The sequence below is a fragment of the Pelodiscus sinensis genome, chromosome 19 (genome assembly GCF_049634645.1).
Source record: "Pelodiscus sinensis isolate JC-2024 chromosome 19, ASM4963464v1, whole genome shotgun sequence".
Lineage (NCBI taxonomy): Eukaryota > Metazoa > Chordata > Testudines > Trionychidae > Pelodiscus > Pelodiscus sinensis.
This window is the reverse complement of record NC_134729.1, coordinates 25,118,967-25,138,734: the sequence shown is the minus strand read 5'-3', so window position 1 is coordinate 25,138,734 and position 19,768 is coordinate 25,118,967. Positions and strand designations below refer to the sequence as shown.

General features: G+C 50.6%; 1 protein-coding gene across 6 annotated transcripts in view; it reads left to right on the top strand.

Annotated features, from left to right (window-relative positions):
- KANK3 (KN motif and ankyrin repeat domains 3) overlaps positions 1-19,768 on the top strand; it is a 55,488-nt gene that overhangs the window by 22,544 nt on the left and 13,176 nt on the right. For 5 of the 6 annotated variants that reach the window (XM_075903124.1, XM_075903127.1, XM_075903128.1 and 2 more), the window contains exons 2-6: positions 3,476-3,553; positions 4,472-4,553; positions 6,003-7,871; positions 8,680-8,812; positions 8,986-9,207. In XM_075903124.1, coding sequence (XP_075759239.1) covers positions 4,517-4,553; positions 6,003-7,871; positions 8,680-8,812; positions 8,986-9,207 — 2,261 coding nt within the window. In that variant the 5' untranslated portion in view covers positions 3,476-3,553; positions 4,472-4,516. The remainder of the gene's footprint in view (positions 1-3,475; positions 3,554-4,471; positions 4,554-6,002; positions 7,872-8,679; positions 8,813-8,985; positions 9,208-19,768) is intronic. The other variant, XM_006123890.4, reaches the window with a different exon arrangement.

Below are 19,768 nucleotides of genomic sequence, written 5' to 3'. Positions count from 1 at the left end.
GGGAATCTTGGTTACATGGGATGCCTGTGTTCTTGTGCCCAGCTGGGCTAACCAGAAAGACAAGTGGAGACCGATCCAGACCCATTTGAGTTCATTGGCCTCATGATCTCCCTAGGGCAGCAGCCCTGTCAGGAACTAGTCACTTGTGCACGAGCCACCCTCAGACTGGGTCTGAAACCACCTGCTGCTCCCCAGACCCTGCTGTCTTGGCCCCAGTCAGTGATTCCACAGACCCCCGGCTGCAGCAGTGGAATCGCACCCTGCTGCAAATTGGCCTGCTCTGGCTGTACCAGTTGTCCTGCGTGGCCAGCAGAGGAGAGTGCCTGAGGCCTCGGGGAGATCTCGCTGTGAAAGCAGCAGGCTAAGTGCGTGGAGATTGTCTTGCTCTGCATCTCTCCGTGACCCATTTGCTTTTCTCTCCTCATCTGCTTCTCCTCCTGTCTCTGCTTTGCTGGTTGCCCATACACAGATCTGACCTGAATGCCTGAACAGCCTGATTTGCTGCTGCTTGCACCCCAGGTTTCTGTCCTTTCCCATGCACAATGGCCTCATGTCTGCACCTCTTGCGCTATCAGGAGGCAGGGCCAGGGGCTCTCTCAGCACCTAGTATGGAATTGCTCCCTGCACCAGGAGCTAAGTTTAGCAGGCATGACTCAGAGCAGCAGCTCTGCCAAGCCGGTGAACAGCCCCTTGCAACAGAGATAACCAGCGACTGCTAAGTGTGGCGAGGCTTGGACATGTGGCGCCAAGAGTCCATCGTGCAGACCTCGACCTCAGCACTCAGAACAGGACGTCTCTGGCTTTTGCCCCACTGGCTGCCCTTCTACGTATAGGTCCTGCTCTGAGCACATCAGACATCTAGGACTTCTCAGAGCTGTTCAGCTCCCCAGCGCTAGGTGCCCACTGCCCTTGTGAAGTGCCAAGAGATGACCAAGCTCCAGCAAAGCTTGGGAGACTAACAGGACAGAAGGGAAAAGTGGGAGCCCTCCCTTTTCTGGGCACAGTTTCTGGCTTGACATTAGATGGTAAGTGCAGGAACAAAGCTCCATAATGTGCAAGGTACAGGAAGTCGGCTTTGTGCTACACTGGATAAAAGCAGCTTCGGATAACCTGGGGACACCTCCAGGCCTACGCCGACCTCTCAACATTACAACATATGGGCTGCAGAAGCCTGAGTCCTCACCAAAGTAGCAAGCAAAGAATAAACTCTGGCCTGTTATCAGGGATGTAAAATCAAGCTGTCTCTGTGTCCCTTGGTTTGATAGCAGCAACAACCAATACATCCATGGTTGTATCAAAAACTTCAACCAGTTCTGTGACCGGGACCCCACTAGCTATGAGTCCCCCTGCAATCTGGCCAAACCCAACTAACACAAGCCAAGGGATGGATAGAGTTGCCAACTTTCGAACCACACAAAACCGAATACCCAGGCTCTGCCCCCACTCACCTTCTCTCTCCTCCTTCCATCACTTGCTCTCCCCCATCCGTGCTCACTTTCAGCCGGCTGGCTCAGAGGGTTGAGATGTCATAAGGGGTGGGGGCACTGGCTGGGTGGGTTGGGTCTCTGGTGAGGGCAGAAAGAGGAGCTCCAGGCCGTGGCGCAGGGTTGGGGCATGGAAGGGGAGGAGTGGACTCTGAGGTGGGGCTGGTGATGAGAGGCTTGGGGTACTCAAGAGGGAGTTTGGGGCAGGAGCTGCAGGCTACAGGAGGCAGCGTGAGTGTGGGACGGGGTTCTGACATGGTTGAGGTGGGGGGAGGGGTGTCCAGCTCCTAGGCAGAGGGGCCAGCGGGAGCTGCTCCTGGCCAATAGGAGCTGCTCAGGGTGGGAGCAGTGCCCCAAGCCGCCAGCTGCCTCAGAACCTAGGAGATGGACATACCAGACTTATGGGACCCGTGCGGAGCCAGGGTTGTGCTGCTAAGTGGCCTTGAATGGCCAGGTCTGCGCTGCTGACTGAAGCTGCTGAAGTTTGACTAGGTCTGCTGTGGGGCACCTGGCAACCCTGGAGCCACAACCTGCTGCACCAGCCCTGACTGCAGGGCTGAGTTGCACTGCACGGAGCTCCCGCCCCCATCACCTTGTCCAAGCTGCTGAGTCTCTTGAGGTCCCCTGCTGTGGGTAGGGGAGACTAAGGGAGAGGCCTGGGAGAGCTGTGCACTGAGCAGTCCCTCCTAGCAGCAGGCAGGGGAGGGCAGCAGCACAACTGCCTGGGTCGTGCCCCAAGCCTGAATGTCTCTGTGTTTCGCTCGGGGCAGGCACGGAGTGGACCAAGCACTCAGGTGCTAAATGTACTAGCCTCATGGCCCAGGCTGCAGCAACCTTGTCCACCTGGATAGTTGGCCCAGCTAGGGTTGCCAGATGTCTGGTTTTGAACCGGGCAGTCCAGGGTTTGAGCTTTCTGTTTGGGAAACACATTGAGGAAATAGAACTGTCGGGTATTTTCTAACTAAGATGTGATGTAGATTGGGATGTAACGTCAAGTGTGTCCAGGATTTTTGCTGAAACCATCTTGCAACCCTAGGCCCAGCCCATCTAGCACGTGTCCCTAGTCCCAGCCAGTTGTGCTGCTGAGTTTCCTGCCTGTCCCGCAGGTGTCACACTGTCTGGTGTTGTATGTGCTGCCCCTGGAAGGCAGTCCATCTCTCCAACCCAGATGACATGCCCAGGGGAGAATCTCAGCAGGAATTTGTTTTCCTGAGGAATTTCACTTGTAGCCTAGGGGGTTCCTGAGAACAGCTAGGAAACACGAACCCTTCGGGTGCAAACACCAGCAAGGGAAAAAGAAGCATTGGTTGTCTGAAACATAGTGAGAGTTTAATAAATAATCTCCTGACTTTTTCTGACTGCTTGGAGTTGGCAGCACTGAGATGGGAGACCAGCCAAAAAACCTTTCCAGCCTTCCAGAAGAGGCTTAGAAAACATTCCAGAAATGCACTTACAGCCCCAGGCCCTGCAGACAGTTTCATTGTAAAACCCTCACTTGTGCCCTGGAAGCCAGACTCCAGCAGGAGCTAAGAAGCTGAGAGTGGCTGCGAGATCATTTGTGTGTGTCAGACCCCCACTTCAGCACTTTTTCTCCAGATAGTCCCAGGCCTGGGTACAAGCCCTCCACCTCCATTGTTCTCTTCATTTTGACCAACAGCCATTGTCGGGCTTGTCATCTAGGAACTTATCTAATTCTATTTTGAACCTGCACAACATCCCAGGGCAATGAGTTCCACAGATTAATTGTACGTTGTGGGGAAAAGAGTGTCGTCTTGTTTAATAAAAAACTTGCAGACTGTTAATTTCATCTGGTGACCCCTGTTTTTGTATCCTGGGATAGGGTAAATAACACTGTTCACTTTTTCCACACCATGATTTTATGGACCTCTGTCATGTCCCCCCTTCCCTTTTTGTAACCTGAATAGTCTTTAAAAAAAAAAAAAAACTCTCCTCATTTAGACACGATTCCTTACGCTTGATTGTCTTTGTAGCCTTTCTCTAGACCTTTTCCAGTTCCACTCTGTCCTTTTTGGAATGAAGTTACCAGAACTGGACTCCGTAATCAAGAGGTGGGTGCACCATAGTTTTATTACTGGCTGTGCCGCTAAACACTGTGTGCTCTTGGGTGAGTCATTTTGTCTGTGTGTATCCCAGATTCCTGTGCATTTTACATTCCCATTCTTCAGCAAATAGCACAGGACTTGCTTCAGCCTCCTCCTTGTCTCCAGCAAGGTATTCTTCCTGTGGAGTTTTTGCATTAAGGATAGATAGGGGGAGATCTTCTTTTGTAAAGCATTTTAATAATAATCTCTACCTCTTATATGCTGCTTTTCATCAGTGGGTCTTAAAGAGAAGGTATCATTCTCCCCCATCTTACAAATATGGAAACTGAAGCACCAAAAGGTGACCCACCAAAAGGTGACCAGGACTAGAATCCAGGTTTCCTGAGCAGCCCTCAGAGCTCCAGCGACCCAGTACTGCCTAGAAGTTAGGTCTGTTACAGGTTGCCCCTTCTTGGCCCTCATTGCTTCCTGTTCAGGCAGGAGGGGCCTCCCCCTTTACCTGTAGGTGATATTTTCTTTCCCAAACTTTACTTTAGAGCTCTCTGCCCCAGAATGCATTGCAGCCTGTAACTGACCAGGCTACACCCTGGTCCAAGACACAGGGACACTCAGGGTCTCCCAACTAAGGTGTGTGGGGAAACACTGGCTCCTGTGGGGCTGGGCATTCCACGAGGCTGTCTCTGCCTGGGCCCAGAGCTCTCTGTGGGAGGTGCGTTTCACCAGCTGGAGGGATGAAGCAGCAGAAGAGGCCTCTCCCCTTGGGTTGAGGGTTTCTCTTGTGATGTTTTGCCATGCAGAGTGGAGTTGAGGTGGTAAAATGGGAGGGCAGCTGGGGCTAGATAGACGAGCTTCCGTCCAGGCTGTGCTGCTCATGTCACTCTCCACCCAGCAAGGAATTCACCCTAGCTCATACTGTCTTTTCAGATTCACGGTCTGCTGCTCTATGGCTTTGTGAACCCCTAGGAGAAGATGGCCCAGCCCATACACTTGAACCAGAATCTGCCAGGTAAAGGAACACGGGCTGCTCCTACCTGAGGGGCACCAGGGATAGGTGTTCTCACAGCGTTCACCTTGCAATGCAGCCCTGCCCTGACGGAAAGGGGATTAGAGGGGTGATCGGCTTCTGCTGCAAATGCAAATAATGGGAGCTGCAGCCTCATGGGACCTGGCTGCCATCTCTGGCTGGGGGCTGTTTGATCTGAGCATTCCCACCTGGTAGGAAAATATTTCAAGCTTTATCTCTCAGAGCAGGAGAAAAAGTTGAAATTGTTAACTTTTTCATAAAATAGAAAAGTTGAAATGTCCTTGGAAATGTTGAAACCTTTCTCTCTGTTGAAATGACTAGAAATGCTGCTTTCCAGTTAGTTTGACATGGAACTGTGTTGTCCTGTTGTGGTACATTGTCTCATGCCTCCCTTCTCCCTATGGGCCAGATCCTTGCCCAAACTACATCTCCTCTGATGCACCACATGGCTTGGGTGGAGGGACATTGTGGGAGACGCCCTCTAGGTAGCTTGGCTCATAAGAAGGAATGGGAGGGCTGAGCTGCAGTTCCAGGAAGGCCCCGTATTACAGCATCGGTGTGCTGGCTTTCATGTTTTATTGACCTGATTTGAAAGGACATTTTGGGTCAACTCAGGAAAGTGCAATATTGTGACTTGGGTCAAACGCTGCCAAAATGGGACATTTTATTTTGATTTGTCACTGGTGGGAAAATTGAATGTTTTTGGGAAAATCAGAATTTCCCCACTGAACGCTTCAATATTGTGAAGCTGCATTTTGTATCAGAAAATCCCTGCCAGGCTCGGCAAGGATTCTGGTTGGGATTTGGAGCTAATCTGGCAGGTGGGTCACGTGAGAGGGGACCTCCATGCTCTGACTCTGGTTTCCCCTCGCCTGGGCCATGCACCGGAAGAGGGTGGCAGCTGAGATGGCAGTGCACTGAAGGAAGATGGGGAGCACTCTGCACCAGGCACCCCCTGCTCCATGTACATTAACCCCACAGTGAAGCCTTTCCATGATGCCTCGACCAACCTCTCTCTGGGCTGATGTGGAGCCAGTTGCCCCCAGTGGGATCCTTTCTGCTGCCCTCAGTGGGCCCTAGGTCACTTTGTCTCTCGGCTCTAGCACCCTTTGTCCATGGTCTGACCATGCTGCTTCACCTCCTTAAAGACCCCAAATTAATCTTCACACTCAAATTTGGGTGTGAAACTCCTATGGCATCGAACAGGGTCCAGGCTTCCTCACAGGCTTCACATGGCACTCAGAGAAGCGGGAAGATGCTCTGGACCTTTTCTTCTAGTCTGGGCGACTGCATAAACTTTACGTGGCATCAAACTCTCCCCCTGCATCCAGCAGGAAAAGCTCAAAAGATGGGACAGGGACAGGAGATGGGTTTGATGGACTCAGGCCTTTTGTGACGATATTCATGGTTTCTCTTTGGCTTTCCTGGCAGATTTAGGTGGCCCTTTCTTGTACAGAGATCAGGACGATGGGGAGAAGAGCTCCTACTCTGTGGAAACCCCCTATGGCTTCCTGCTAGACCTCGATTTTCTGAAATATGTTGATGACATTGAGAGTGGCCAAACTCTTAAGAAGGTTCCATTGCACCGGAAAGCGAAAGGGCCCAAACAATCCAGTTCCCTGCGAAGCCCCTCCAGCCACGCCAGCGTTTGGACCTCCACTGAGTCTCTGGCGTCCACGGCCAGCGAAGATGGAAAGAACGTGCTCCTCTTATCTCCGTGTCTCAGAATGCAGGTTGGGGCCTCAGAAACAAGAGAGCCCCTGAGCAAACAGGCTTCCAACCCCATGTCTCCAACTCCAGTTATAAATCTCCTTCCACCCCCTGCCCCCAAAGCCTTCATGCGAAATCCCCGGGTGGAGAAAACCTTGCAAGAGACAAGTAGGAGGCTAGAGCTAGAGCAGCTCTGTTTGCTGACTAGTGAAGATGCCCAAATGCCTGGGCCACCCAGCAGTCCATCTAAACCAGGCATCTCTGGTACCACTTGCTTTGCTGTGCCTTTGAATGGAAATGGAGAGAGCCAAGCCATGTCCGGTCTGTCTCACACCGGCTCTAAGAGGATGAGCCCTTTGAATTCCGGAAGGAGCACCCCAGCCACCAACATCAGCCCAGCGCATTTGCAGCACGTGCGGGAGCAGATGGCTGCTGCCCTGAGGCAACTCAAAGAGCTGGAGGAACAAGTCAAGACGATCCCAGTGCTGGAAATGAAAATCTGCCAACTGAAGCGGGAGAAGGAAAAGCTGATGGCAGGTTTGCAGGAGCAGCCTCTTCCCGAATCGAGTGATGCTTCTGTCTTCGGCTTTCCGTCCCAAACTCTTGGTGCCAGGGTCACCAGGGCAAGCCAGGAGGCTTCCATGGCACTGGAAAAGGAGCTGGAGTCAGTGAAGGCTCGAGCAAGTAAAATCACGGAGTTAAGGCGACTCACTGAGAAACTGTCTGCTTCAGAGAGGAACATGCGAGCCAGCCGATCAGTTGCCCGGGCCGTGGAGAGAGAATGCAAGTCTGTAGGCGTGGGTGAGGAGATGAACATGAATGAGGCCGTGTTCTACTACCGATCTCAGAAGCCGTGCCAGGAGATTGGTGTTGGCCAAGAGACTGAGACCACAGATGCTGCAGTGTGGGTCATGGAGTCCTTGTTGGGGCTTCCTACAGAAGCAGAGAAGGAAATGGAGATGTTGCAGCACACGATTGGCCACCAAAAGGAGGTCATTGCCATGATGGAAGGGCACTTGAAGGACGCGACTAAGGAGCTTGAGGAGTTACGAGTAGAGGTTTGTTCCAGAAGGCCAAGGAGTTTGATCGATAAGGAAATAATGGCTAAACCTCAGATGGTCGACGCACATGCAGAGGCAGCAGTACCAGTGCAAAGCCAGGGGGTGGGCAGCCACTGGGAAATGGTTGATAAGGGTGTGGATTGCTTGCCACAGATGTTATGTTTGGGAGTCAGCTGTGATTTGGAAGGCAAAGAAGTTGCTGTCAGCTCAGATTCACCTGCCACATATGAAGAGAGAGGCTGCCAAGTGGATCTAGAGGTAGAAATTGTTACATCAATGGAAGATACAGATCTAGGTGCATCTAGGAAGAAGTCTAAACAAATCCCTCTCAGTGCCGGAGAACATGGAAACCAGGTGGACACAGCTGAGTCTGCAGTCACTAATGGCAGTAAGACAGTTGAGCCTCAGGGAGGGACTGGGACAGTGGAAGTGGCCCATGGTTCATGTTTAATCCCCCAGGACTCCAGGCAAGGAGTGCGAGAAATGCCTCCAGAGAAGGACAGCTGTGCTCCTCTGATTCCTGGGGCTGGTGAGTCACTTACGGGAGTATATGCTGCATGTTAATGGGCCTCCTGCCTCTGCTCTGTGGCCGGGACTTACCCCTGGTGGTAGATGTCCACTGGTGTTTCTTCTCAAGTTATAATTGGACAGAAGCCAAGCTGTTGGCAGGAACCTGAAGCCCCAGGATGCTGGTTCTCCACTCACTCATGCTGGTTTGCCACCATCCTGTCACCAGTGCCTGTGAGTGGAGACCCAAGATCCCAGAGGAGGCTACATTGATGAGATGCTTGGGCAGATGCCCTCATAGGAATGCTGGTAACCACCCTCTTCCAGCCCCGCCCCATCAGGGAATTAGCTCAGAGGTTTCTCGGGGTGAGTGTAGGCGGGGGGAGGGGAGCACAGCCCAACAGTGGAGCCATTGTATGTATGTGGGGGGAGGGCTGTGAATTTTAGGGAGGGGTGAGAGTGAAGGGATTATGTGCTTGCAGTAGGAGCTGGCCATGGTTAGGAGATCCCACAATGGGGCAGGCACCTGTTAAGCCCCGAGCGCTGTCGTTCAGAGTTGTTCTCCTTGGCACATGCGGGGTGCTGCCTGGGACCGTGGCTCTGCTGACACTCAGGGTGTCAGGCTGGATGGAGCAGCAACTTTCCCTGTGCTTTGTTACAACAAATTCCAGGCCTTTAGGGAGCCCAAGCCAAGCCTGTTCTCCCCCACCAGTGCTCTTAACCCCCAGCATCTCCCTATGAACTATATGGATGGAGTGAGTCCCCATCCCTGAGTCTTTGCCTGAGCCAGGGCTTTCCGCCAGGTCACCCTCCCATTTCTGTTTCCGCAGGTGCCCTGAAGTCGATCATGAAGAAGCGAGATGGGCTTCCGAGGCTGGAGGCTGAGGGCGGGAGGAAGAGCCTGCAGTTTGTGGGGGTGCTGAACGGGGAGTACGTGCTCTTTGCTCCAGAACAAGCTCTGGTGTTTGTACCTCTCGCTACAGCCGGGTCCAAAGTGGCCCTGATTGAAATGTGCCCTGTGTGTGTTGGGGGCAGGGAGCTGCAGGACTCCAGCCCTCCTGCTGCACAGCACAGGTGCCAGGGGAAAGGTGCTAGGTCTCCCCACAGAGCCCTGACCATGCTCTCCTTCCTGACAGGTATGAGAGCACGTCCAGTGAGGAGGACGGTGGAGACAGCTCCTCTGAGAAGATTTCGCTCACCAGCTCTGATAGTGATATGGAGGGCAATGTAAACGCCTCAGATGAGGAGATTGGAGCAGGCACAGGCGAGGCTGCAAGCAGCTTGGAGAACATTAAGCTGGGCACAGCTCACAGGGCAGAGAGCGCACCAGCCCCGGAATCCACTGAAGTGAAGGAAAAGTAAGTGTGGAGCAGTCTCTCTGGGTCTGAAGTGCCAGCCGGGCACCCACCAGCCACCAAGCTGAGTCAGAAATGCCCAGCTACATAAGAGCGCTCCAGCCCCAAGGCCCCTGGAACCAGAGGGGAGCAGGGAGGGAAAAGGAGTTGTCTAGAGCTCCTGCCATGGAAACATCTTAGTCCAGTACCAGTTTGAGCTGCCATCTCCCTCTCAACAGTGTTCAGGGGATCTTGGCCCAAGCTAGCCAGCAGCACAGATTTTATTTTTGCAGGAATGGCTAAGGAAATGCTTTTGTTCTAATTCCTTCCCTCTCCCTAACAAATGACACAATGTTCAATGAATTGCAGAAGATGAGGGCTGAAAGAGACCGTAGGAGGCAATTGAGTTCAACCCCCAGCTCAATGCAGGACCAACCCCAACTAAATCATCCCAGCCAGGGCTTTGTCAAGCCAGGAATCTCTAGGGATGGAGATACTACCACCTCTCTAGGGAACCCCTTCCAGTGCTTCCCCACTCTCCTAGGGAAATAGTTTTTCCTAACATCCAACTGAGACCTCCCCCACTGCAACTTGAGCCCATTGCACCTTGTTCTGCCACCTGCCCCCACTGAGAACAGCCTCTCTCCATCTTCTTTGGAACCCCCCTTCAGGGAGTTGAAGGCTTTTATCAAATTCCCCCTTGCTCATCTCTTCTGCAGACTAAGTAAGTCCGGTTCCCTCAGCCTTTCCTCATAAGTCATGTGGTTCAGCCCTCTAATCCTTTCAATTGCCCTTCACTGGACCCTCTCCAATGTGTCCATGTTGGGGGGGCGGGTCCAGAGTTGGACACAATACTCCAGATGTGGCCTCTTCACTTCCAAATGAGGGGAATAATCACTTTCCTCGATATGCTGGCAATGCTCCTACTAATGCAGCCCAATATGCCATTAGCTTTCTTGGCTACAAGGGCGCATTGCTGACTTATATCCAGCTTTTTATCCACTGTAATCCTCACGTCCTTTTCTGCCAAACTGCTGCTTAGCTAGTAGGTCCCCAGCCTGTAACAATGCTTGGGATTCTTCCATCACAAGTGCAGGATTCTGCACTTTTCCTTGTTGAATCTCATCAGAATTGTCTAGGTAACTCTGGACCCTGTCTTGACTTCCCCCACCCCAGCATATCTACCTCTCTCCCTAGCTTAGGGTACGTCTAGACTACATGCCTCTGGCGACAGAGGCATGTAGATTAGGCTACCCGACAGAGTAAAATGAAGCGGCGATTTAAATAATCGCCGCTTCATTTAAATTTACATGGCTGCCGCGCTGAGCCGACAAACAGCTGATCAGCTGTTTGTCGGCTCAGCGCGATAGTCTGGACGCTCCCCTGCCGACATCAAAGGGAGCTGTCGACAACCCAGGTATGCCTCCTGGGATGAGGCATACCTGGGTTGTCGACAGCTCCCTTTGATGTCGGCAGGGGAGCGTCCAGACTATCGCGCTGAGCCGACAAACAGCTGATCAGCTGTTTGTCGGCTCAGCGCGGCAGCCATGTAAATTTAAATGAAGCGGCGATTATTTAAATCGCCGCTTCATTTTACTCTGTCGGGTAGCCTAATCTACATGCCTCTGTCGCCAGAGGCATGTAGTCTAGACGTACCCTTAGTGTCATCCATGAATTTACTTCCTGAGGGTGGAATCCATCCCCTCATCCTGGTCATTAATAATGATGTTGGACAAAACTGAACCCAGGACTGACCCCAGCGCACTCCAGTTGATACCAGCTGCCACCTAGATACCAAGCCATTGATCACTACCCATTGAGCCTGACTATCTAGCCAGCTTTCTATCCACATTACAGTCCATTTAGCCAATCCATACTTCTTTAACTTGCTGCCAAGAATATTCTGGGAGACCATATCGAAAGCTTTGCTAAAGTCAAAGTATATCACATCCACTGACTTCCCCATGTCCACAGAGCCAGTTACCTTGTCATAGGTGGCAGTCAGATTGGTCAGGGACTGAGGTGATCTGTTAACTGATCTGTAGTTCCCTGGATTGTCCTTCTTGCCTTTTTAGAATATGGGCACTACATTTGCCTTGTCCAATCATCTGGGACCTCCCCCAATTGCCATGAATTTTCAAAGATTATGGCCAGTGGCCATAGGCATGTGCAGCACATTTCATTAGAATTTTTTTCAAATGTACTTTGACCCCATTGGCCACACCCTGACTCCCATTGGCTACACCTCTAGAGGTAACACTCTCGGGGCAAGACGGACACATGACCAGAAGTAAAAGGTGTTGAGTGACCCCCTCTAAGAACTTTTCCCACTAATAGTCCTACCAATAGGAATTAGTTTAGCCCTCACCAAACCTCCCTTATGCAACTATTCTGCAGTTGCATTAACCCAATGTGTGTGACATTAACTCGGGCAGAGAGGCTGGGGGAAGTGTTCCCTCTAAGAGCTTCCTCCCATGAGCAGAATGAATTTCGTGTTGTGCACCAGTACTGAGTTCATGTGGCTTGTTTGGATGTGCCACTGTTATTAATAAATATCTTATAAACTGCTACTTTTTCCTTCTGCTGCCAAATGTCCCCTTGCTCCATCAGCTCCCCTCGGGCCTACTGCCCCCCAACCCCTCACCCTCCTCTGCTCTCCTGACTCCTTCCCTCCTCACTGCCCTCAGCCTTCCTGAGACCTGCCCCCCCTGCACCAGCCCTTCTCTCCCCCCATGCCCAGTCCTGCAGTAGCCCCACTCTGATCATATGAGCTACCCCTCCTCATCCCCTCTCCTAACATCTCCCTCTACACACCTGCCCTGCCTCTCTCCTCTGGTGCTGGTCCCTCCCCTGCAGGTGTCTGCCCTTCTGCTTCACCCCCAGAATCCCTTGACACCTGCAACTTCCCTTAGCCCTGCACCCTCCTGGTGCCCCCCTTCCCTCACTGTCCCTGCCCCCTTTGCCCTCTTTTTCTCTGATGCCCACCCCCTCACTGCCCCCGTTCCTCTCATGCTCCTGTGCCCTCACACGTCTTGCTCCATCCCCGCCTTCCTCATGCCCAACCCTTCTTTCAAGCCTTCTCCCAGCACCTCCCTCTCCCCCCTTTAGCTCCCAGTGCCCTTCCCCTCTCCTCTCCCAGCATCACCCTGTCCTCCCCCCCCCCGCCCTTTTCCTCATTGTCTCCACTTGGCCCCCTGGCATTTGTCTCTCCTCCACCCTGTTCCTTGGTGCTTTCCCCTTTCTTCTCCTGACCTTCCCTCCTCTCCTCAGCACAGGCCTCTTCCTCTCCCACCCCTGCCTATTTTCCTCCTCCTCCCTTTCCCTTACTTTAGGCTAAGCTGGCTTCTGCCTTCCAGCTTGCTGGGCTGGAGTCAAAGCCAGCCCAAGCTACAGGCCATCTGGGCCCTAGCCTGGGGTGCGTCACTTTAAGGGGCACCACGCGGTGCTGCCGGGCCGGGTGGGGCCAAGGATGAGGCCCCAGGTGCAGAAGGGGCGCTGGGTGGCACGGCCAGGCTGGGCCGGGTGGGAGCACCCCCAGGCGCAGAAGGGGCGCTGTGCAGTGCTGCTGGGATGGGCGGGGCCATGGGTGGGACCAGGGCCGCGGCCCCAGGGGTGCTGTGCATTGCTACTGGGCCGAGGCCGAGGCCAGGGTTGAGGTTGGGGCTGCGGCCCCAGGGGCAGAAGCGGCACCATGCGGTGCTGCCGGGATGGGAGGAGCCGAGGACGGGGCCAGGGCTGGGGCCCTGGGTGCAGAAGGGGCACCGCATGGTGCTGCCGGGCCAGGCAGGGGCACCCCCAGCCACAGAAAGGGCACCACGTGGTGCTGCTGGTCCGGGCCGAGCTGGGCTCGGGGTGAAAAAATGGCTCGGGCTGGTGTCTTTGGTCTGGCCCCAGCTGCTTCCGCCGCACATGTGTGCTCTCTCTCCCCAAAGTGCCCCGTAGATGGCCGCAGGGAAAGTGACGGGCTGTGGTACCCAGTCTCAAATCCCCCTCCTCCTCCTCCAGCAGTTGCTAGCCAGCTGGAGACATTAGGGTGTGCCTGGGCACACCCGGCACACCCTGTGCGCATGCCTATGCCAGTGGCTCTGCAACTCCCTCAGCACCCTCGGATGCATTAGATCCGGTCCCATGTGTTGGAGAAAGAACCTGAAGCATGGGCCTGGTGCTTGAACAAGTAAGAGTTATACTATGAGTAACAGACAGGCAGTGTCAAAAGCAAATGTTTGCCTACAAGTCAGTGTCTATCGTCACTAGAACTGCTAGCACTGATAAAAGCACATGAAGTATGTAAATACAGTCCATCAGGATAGTACAGGGACACCCAGCTGAGTACATAATAAAATAGTTTGAAACAAGAGTGAAAGCATAACAATGGTTTAGAGGAACAAGTACAAGGGGAGGTAGCAAATGTGTCATCAATGTATAAGATGATACGTATGGTGTGCATCACAGATTGTTCATTTCTGTGTCTAAATATTGGGGTACCTTGACTTAATTCTTTGGCTGGCCTGGGAGCCGATATGATCAACTGAACTGAACTGAGTCCGTTGTCCTGGGTACAAATATGTAGGGGCTTGGAGGCCATCTGTCTACTGACAGCTATTAATGTACTTTGTTCAACAATAAACCTGACTCAGGTGCCTTCATATCTTATCTGAGTCTGTGGTATTTTGGGGATCTGCAGAGCTGACACGATATACTGACGGAGCATACGAAAATGCACGCAGCCGAATGTTTTTCATTACTGACTGAGCAGGAGAGCGAGCAGGACGCCACACAAGTGAATCCTGAATTTACTGTATTGCTATCCTGAACTACTACACCATGAATTTGTGTATGTCCAGATTTTCTATATAGTTCTTAACCTGTTCTTTCTCCACCAAGGGCTGCTCACCTCTTCCCCATACTGTGCTGCCCAGTGCAGCAGTCTGGGAGCTGACCTTGTTTGTGAAGGCTATGTCATTTCAGACTCAGTTGGTAAAACATTTTAATTGTATTGTTTGACAGGAAAAAATGAGTTTAAAAAAAACTGACCACGTCTTAAGTTCAGCTGCATCAGTTAATGAAACGCTTGGCCATTCAACCTCATCCTTGTGCCATATCCTGGACAAGCCAGCATCTCCTAGCTAGGCGCCCTTAGAGCCATCACTAGCGGCAACTGGTGAAGCTAAGGTGGCTAAACAGTTTACATTCTGCCCCCATTTTCACATGCTACTGCTTTTGTAAAACATTCCCTCTTGGAGGCTGGCGTCTGTCCTGGTTGGGCTCTGCTAGGAGGTGAATCTCTTAGGAGATTTTAGCAAAATTCTGCCAGCTTTCTGTGTTACGGGGAAAGAAAAATGTCTCCCTGCTAGGAGTTTAGAGCAGGATGTGGCCAAACCAGTGAGAGACTAAAAACAGACCTGGGTGCAAACTGCTCTGGGGACATTTTGCTGTGTAGGAGGTGAATTTCAGTTTAGCAACTTGCCCATTTGACATCTGTGACCAAGGCCTGCACAAAGAAATCCTCCTTTCATTTGCAAGTGCATGCTACTTGCTGAGGTTGAATTAGCCCCTAGAGCCAAAGGGAGGAAGTGCACGTCTCTTGGCTGGCGCTCTGAGCAAGAAAAGCGGGAGTGCCTCCAAGGAGAGGAGCATGTCTCCGGGAGAGCCATGCTGTACTTCTGAAAGGGGGAGCATGTGTTCCCCAGGGCAGCCTCCCACTGAATGACTGGAAAATCATTTGGAAATGTCCAGGGGCAAGGTGCATGTAACTTAGACAGGAAACTAATAAGCGGGACCATGAGAGGGTGATGGGAATTAAGGAATGGGATAGAGAGGCTGGGTTGGGCACGAATGAAATCAGAACAGACTGCTGGCACTAAACATTAAAAAGGCCGTAGAGCAGTTTTTAAACTAAGAGTTGGGAGGAAAGCTGATTGGTGCGGAGATGCACGTAAATCGGATGGAGACTTCTCTTAAAGGAGAATCCATTGATAGAGATTCTCTAAGCTGTAGTCAGAAAGAGAGGAGGGGAGAGGACAAACCATGGGCTAGAGCATACAAAAAACTGCATATAAAGTAATCCAGTGCATCAGAGAAGGGCAGACAAATAAGCAGTGGCAAATTTTTAAAGTGCTTCTACACAAATGCTAGGAGTCTGACTAATAAGATGGGTGAACTAGAGTACCTCGTGTTAAAGGAGGAGATTGACATAGGCATCACTGAAACCTGGTGGAATGAGGAAAATCTGTGGGACACAATCATACCGGGATATAAAATATATTGAAAGGATAGAGCAGGCCGGGTGGGTGGTGTAGTGGCACTGTATGTGAAAGATAATGTAGAATCAAATGAAATAAAAATATTAAGTTTCAGAGGGGTAGCCGTCTTAGTCTGAATCCGCAAAAGCGACGAGGAGTCCTGTGGCACCTTATAGACTAACTGAAGTGTAGGAGCATAAGCTTTTGTGGGCAAAGACCCACTTCGTCAGATGCATGTAGTAGAAATTTCCAGAGGCAGGTATAAATATTCAGGCCAGGATCAGGCTGGAGATGACGAGGTGGATCCAATCAAGGAGAATGAGGCCCACTTCTAGCAGCTGCTCTGGAGGTGTGAATTCCAAGAGAGCAGAAGCTGCTTTTGTAGTTAGTGAGCCATTCACAGTCTTTGTTTAATCCAGAGTTGATTGTGTCAAACTAAATATTTTTTAAAAATATTAAGTGAATCAACATGTTCAAAAGAATCACTATGGATAGTAATTCCATGCTCCAATAATAAGAAATTAGCAGTAGGGATATATTACCGACCACCGGACCAGGGCAGCAATACTGACATTGAAATGCTGAGGGAGATTAGAGAGGCTACCAAAATAAAGAACTCTATAATAATGGGGGATTTTAATTATCCCCATGTTGACTGGATACATGTCACCACAGGAAGAGAAGCAGAGATAAAATTTCTCAATGGCTAAATGATCGCTTCTTGGAGCGGCTGGTACAGGAACCCACAAGGGGAGAGGCAATTCTCAGTTTAGTTCTGAGTGGAGCGCAGGATCAGGTCCAGGAGATAACCATTACAGGACTGCTTGGGAATAGTGACCATAATATAATAACATTTAACATTCCTGTGGTGGGAAGAACACCTCAGCAGTCCAGCACTCAGGCATTTAATTTTAAAAAGGGGAATTACACAAAAATGAGGAGGTTAAACAGAAATTAAAAGGTACAATGACTACAGCCCAACTTAAATGTATACCCCAAATTAGAAAACATAGCAAGAGACCTAAAAAAGAGTCACCTTGGCTTAACCACCATGTAAAAGAAGCAGTGAGGGACAAAAAGGCATCTTTTAAGAAGTGGAAGTCCAGTCCTAGTGAAATAAATAGAAAGGAACATAAACACTGTCAAATCAAGTGTAAAAATGTAATAAGAAAAGCAAAAAAGATTTTGAGGAACAGCTAGCCAAAAACTCAAAAAGAAATAACAAAATGTTTAAGTACATTAGAAGCAGGAAGCCTGCTAAAAAAAACCTGTGGGTCCTCTAGATGATCGAGATATGGAAGACGCAATCAAGGACGATAAAGTCATTGCGGAGAAACTAAATGATTTCTTTGCTTCAGTCTCCACGGCTGAGGACATTGGGGAGATTCCCAAATCTGCACCATCCTTTGTGGGTGATGAATCTGAGGAACTGTCCCAGATTGAAGTGTCATTAGAGGAGGTTTTGGAACAAATAGAAAAACTTAATGTTAACAAATCTCCGAGACTGGATGGCATTCATCCAAGGGTTCTAAAAGAATTCAAATGGGAAATTGCTGAACTATTATCTGTAGTTTGTAACCTATCCTTTAAATCGGCTTCCGTACCTAATGACTGGAAGGTAGCCAACATGACACCAATATTTAAAAAGAGCTCTAGAGGTGATCCTGGCAATTACAGACCGGTAAATCTAACTTCAGTACTGGGCAAATTAGTCAAAACAATAGTAAAGAATAAAATTGTGAGGCATGTAGAAGAACATAATTTGTTGGACAAAAGTCAACATGGTTTCTGTAAAGGGAAATTATGTCTTACTAATCTATTAGAGTTCTTTGAATGGGTTAACAAACATGCAGACAAGGGGGATCCAGTAGATATAGTTTACTTAGATTTTCAGAAAGCCTTTGACAAGGTCCCTCACCAAAGGCTCTTGTGTAAATTACATTGTCATGGTATAAGAGAGATGGTACTTTCTTGGATTGAGAACTGGTTAAAAGACAGGAAACAAAAGGTAGGAATAAATGGTAAATTTTCAGAATGGAGAGGGGTAACTAGTGGTGTCCCCCAAGGGTCAGTCCTGGGACCAATCCTTTTCAACTTATTCATAAATGATCTGGAGAAAGGGGTAGGCAGTGAGGTGGTAAAGTTTGAGGATGATACCAAACCGTTTAGGATAGTCGAGACAGAAGCATACTGTGAGAGACTCCAAAAAGATCTCACCAAACTGAGTGATTGGGCAACAAAATGGCAAATGAAATTTAATGTGGATAAGTGTAAAGGAATGCACATCGGGAAAAATAACCCCAACTATAAGTACAGTATGATAGGGGCTAATTTGGCTATGACAAATCAGAAAGGATATCTTGGAGTTATCGTGGATAGTTCTCTGAAAACTATTATTAAGAAAGGGATTATTAAATTATTAAGAAAGGGATAGAAAATAAGACACACAATATCTTACTGCCCCTGTATAAAACTATGGTACGGCCACATCTTGAATACTGTGTACAGATGTGGTGGTCTCACCTCAAAAAAGGTATTTTGACCTTGGAAAGGGTTCAGAAAAGGGCAACTAAAATCATTAGGGGTTTGGAACGGGTCGCATATGAAGAGAGGTTAAAGCGACTGGGACTTTTCAGTTTAGAAAAAAGGAGATTTAGGGGGGATATGATAGAGGTCTATAAAATCATGAGTGGTGTGGAGAGGGCGGATAAAGAAAAGTTATTTATTAGTTTCCATAATAAAAGAACTAGAGGACACCAAATGAAATTAATGGGTAGCAGGTTTAAAACTAATAAAAGAAAGTTCTTCCTCACACAGCGTGTAGTCAACCTGTGGAACTCCTTGCCAGAGGAGGCTGTGAAGGCTAGGACTATAACAGAGTTTAAAGAGAAGCTAGATAATTTCATGGAGGTTAGGTCCATAAAAGGCTATTAGCCAGGGGATAGAATTGGTGTCCCTGGCCTCTGTTTGTCAGAGGCTGAAGAAGGGTGGCAGGAGACAAATCGCTTGATCATTGTTTTTGGTCTACCTTCTCTGGGACACCTGGTGCTGGCCACTGTTGGCAGCCAGGCTCCTGGACTAGATGGACCCAGTACGGCCATTCTTATGTTCTTAAGAACTAAGGCTCCTCCAAGGCAAAAAACGTAACAGTGATATGAAGAGACTTCCTTTTGACATCACACAAGTTAGCCAGTGGAACTCACTGCCACTGGATACAATGGAGACCAGTTGCTCTTAGTGGAATTAAAAGTAAATACCTTTGTGAGAACATTCACACTGGCTAGGCTTTAGAACCCCTCTTGTGTGTCTGGCTGCAGAGTGGGGAGCAGCTGGTGACTCTGAATGTCTGGTTGCCCCAGGCAAGGGAAGACCCCATTCGATCTGGTGGGTAGCACTGGACTGTCTTGGGAGGGGGAGCACATGGGGACTCTTTTCTTTTCTCCTAGCTACCTGTGAGTCTGATGCTGATTGATTGACACTCCCCTCCCCCTTTGGTTATTTTTATGAGCAGCTGGCTCAGCTGCAGCAGCCTCCCCACCCCACCTTGTTCTGCCAAACATACAGGCTGCTCCTAGGTGGGATTAACTTTTGGCTAACAAGGCAATAGCCTTATGCCCTGCTGGCCAGGCCAGGCCGGGCAGGGAGCTTGCTCCCACAGCCCTGGTGAGCCTGGTGCACTCCTGCCAACAGGAAAGACAAGGCAAAGCAGCCCATGGGGCTTAGGAACTCCACTGGGAGCTGCTTCCATTCTCTTGGGTCAGTGTCTGTGTGGTTCCCGTGCGGCAGGGACATCTGGCATCTGCCAGGCTCCTCCGGTTAACGTGGTGACCAGACACGCAATCTGGTTACTACGGGAACCCATGCCAGCTGTGGGCAAGTTTGAAGAGGCTGTACATTTTTCTTCCCTCCCTTCCCCCCCCCCCAATTTCTCTGCAGCTCTGCTGAGCTGTCAGGGAGGGATGAGGGTCCCTTGGACCTTTGTCCCTCGAGGCTGCTGCCTCCTGGGTCCATTGCCATCATCTTCTGTGTGTGATGGGCAGGGGCGGCCCGTGAGCGTAGACAGACTCAGCGGTCGCCTAGGGCGACGCTGACCCGGGGCGCCCAATGATGACATCACAGCCATTGATGGCTGTGCAGGCGGGGGCGCCAATCGCATCTTCTGCCTGGGGCGCCAGCTGCCGCAGCCGGCCTCAGGCTGCTCTTTGGTTATGGGTTCATGTCTGGGCAATTGGTGAGCACCGGAGAGGAGTGGGGGGCGGGTAGGCTGGGAAGCTTGCACAGCACCTGCACACATGCTATCAGGCTCTAGCCCCTTCCCTCCCCCCAATGAATTCCCATACCTC